The sequence below is a fragment of the Pinus tabuliformis genome, chromosome J (genome assembly GCF_031772625.1).
Source record: "Pinus tabuliformis cultivar Carrire ecotype Pingquan chromosome J, CPIR1, whole genome shotgun sequence".
NCBI classification, from domain to species: Eukaryota; Viridiplantae; Streptophyta; class Pinopsida; order Pinales; family Pinaceae; genus Pinus; species Pinus tabuliformis.
In genome coordinates, this window is record NC_142295.1 from 1,357,524,406 (window position 1) to 1,357,526,985 (window position 2,580).

The following is a 2,580-nucleotide window of genomic DNA, read 5'->3' on the forward strand; positions in this document are numbered from 1 at the left end:
AAAGCCTCTATTAAAATGAATGGCCATTCTTTCGGGTTACAATTGATCTAGTTGAAATGGTTTTTGCAAAAGATGATCCAGGGATAGCTGCTTTGTATGACAAACTACTGGTATCTGATGATTTGTGGGTCATTGGTGAGGGCTAACTGTGTTGAAACCGGCAGCTGACCAGCATACACATCGACTTTAAGTCCAGTTACAAGATAGAAACGCGTTCGGTTGCTCGTTGCTTCTGGTGACGGAATTACTGCTAATTTCTTTGCGCTTGGAAGGCTCTCTATCCTGTAAAATTGCATTGGGAATAACAATTTTGCGAAACCGCCGCATCCACATCGAAAAAATCTGCCAATCCCTGGAACTTTGTTTCATCTTGCTATTTTAATCTGTTCAAATCTATTTCACCCAAATACCTTGACCAACTTTCATTCCCACAGAGCCATGTGGACACATAGGAATAGAGGTTACAGATATGATAGGCTGATATTTCGGATCCAATCTCACCCATGTTCTTCAAACTTGATCTCCATGTTCTCTCTTGCGGCATTGCATACTTTTTACCTTTAGTTGAGCTGTGCTCGAGCTGTAAACAGAAGGAGTTTACTAGAATTTGTCCAAGTTGGATTCTAAAGGAGTCAGAGCATACATGTATTGTGTCAGTCTTACAATTCCCAAATTGCTGCGGCCAAGAATTGGGTAGTTTCTGTAATACGAACTAAATGCATTGAGTGTACCGATTGAGCATTGCAGGTGGAAAGTGAAGGGATTTTTGAAAGCATGACGACGGATACAGAGGGTCAAGAAGCCCGGAAGGATGAACAAAAGTCTATGGATGCGATAGTTGTTGGGTTCGCGAAACATAATCCATTGTCCGAGTCATTTAAATCCACATCTCAACCTGCACACCATTGGCGCTCACGGAGTGCTCCTGATCGTGAGGCGTTATCAGATAATTGGGATATGTCACCTCGAATACTTCATAATTTGAAAACAGGTTGGACACGAGTGAAAATGCATTTTTCTCAGAAGGACCGCCAAGCTACGCTGAAGCAAAATGTTGCCCAGTTGGAACAAAAGCTGCATGATCAGTTGGCAGTGCGGGAGGCTTTGGAAAATGCCCTGGGCCGAGCCTCAACCTTCTGCAGTTCAACTTGTGGGAATCATATTCCTAAGCAGACTGAAGAAACGATTCAGGAAATTGCACTACTAGAGTCAGAAGTAGCACGCATGGAGCAACACCTTCTTTTGCTATATCGCAAAGTCTTTGATGAAAACTTTGCAATTAATTCATCTACACTAAACATTAGCGAAGATCCTGCACCTGCATCTGGTCCATTGCAACAATCCAGTGGATTGCCTAGTGAACTGAAGCAGAATATGGTTCAGCGTAGCCATTCATCTTTGTCTCATCTTTCTTCTAGTAGTTCACTGTTATTGGCCAGTGGGACTAAGAGTACACGGAAGCAGGCAGATTATTTAGTTTCACTTAATATATATGCTGATGAGGAGTTCGATGAAAGGTGTCTGAGTGCTATCTCACTGCCCCAACTCATGGAGATTGAATTCTCGGCAGCTTATCCAACAACACAAGAGGCAAGACTCTGCAACATCCACATTAGAACATTTAAAGCACGAGTTGTTGCTTAAAGAAGATTATGGAGCCTTAACTACAGCAATTATAGGCTACCTTTTTATGGAAGAAGAAACTTCCAAATCTATTTTGGAAGTCGATCTTGGCTTTCTCTGATTGTATCGGTTGCGTAGGGATCCTCCTGGATCAAGGACACAAATGAAGACAACGTTCAAGACAATAACATGTTCAGATCCATCATTACTGCCCGCGGTGGTGAGCTTGGTGTGATTTTGCTTACGGTTTGTTGGTTTTTTTATAGTTTATTTATTTTTTTAATTTATTTACAACTTAAAAAAAAAACAAAAATTTAACAAATCAACATAAATAATAAATTAAAAAAAGAGTTTTTAATTTGTTATTTAAAACAAAACACAAAAAAATAATAATGAATATTGTGTGTATTGATTAGATCTTCTTTATAACTAAAACATAACATAAATAATAAATTAAAAACAATTGTTTTTAATTTGTTATTTAAAAATAAAAATAAAAAATTGTGTGTTGTTTTTTTATTTAAATAAAAATAAAAAAATATTTTGGATAATAAAAAAATCAAAACAACACAAAATAATTTTTATTTTTATTTTTAATTAAAAAAAAAAGATTTTCTTATTTTTATTAAAAAAAAAAAAAAAAAAAACCATTTCAACTTAAATAATAAATTAAAAAAAATTTATGTTTTTTAATTTGTTGGTAAAAAAAAATCTAAAACAATAAATAAAATCAACATACATAAAAAAAAATAAAATAAAAAAAAAAAAAAAAAAAAAAAAATGTTCACAAAATTCACACAGCTTTGAAAATAAAAAATAGGATACTTGGAAACACATTTCGAAAATCAATTGGAGGATTCTCAAGACGATAATTATTTCTGATAGCTTTAAGTTGGCGTTACCTCATCACATCTTTCTGTTGTATGCTTTATGACGCACTAATATGCAGAACACAAC

At 35.2% G+C, this 2,580-nt stretch overlaps 1 protein-coding gene across 1 annotated transcript; it reads left to right on the plus strand.

Moving 5' to 3' along the window:
* The first annotated feature begins 407 nt into the window (after positions 1 to 407).
* LOC149232427 (uncharacterized) lies at positions 408 to 1,644 on the plus strand. The gene has a single exon (XM_089381909.1). It carries the CDS (start codon positions 775 to 777, stop codon positions 1,642 to 1,644), a length of 870 nt encoding a protein of 289 aa, XP_089238035.1. The 5' UTR covers positions 408 to 774.
* Positions 1,645 to 2,580: the final 936 nt, after the last annotated feature.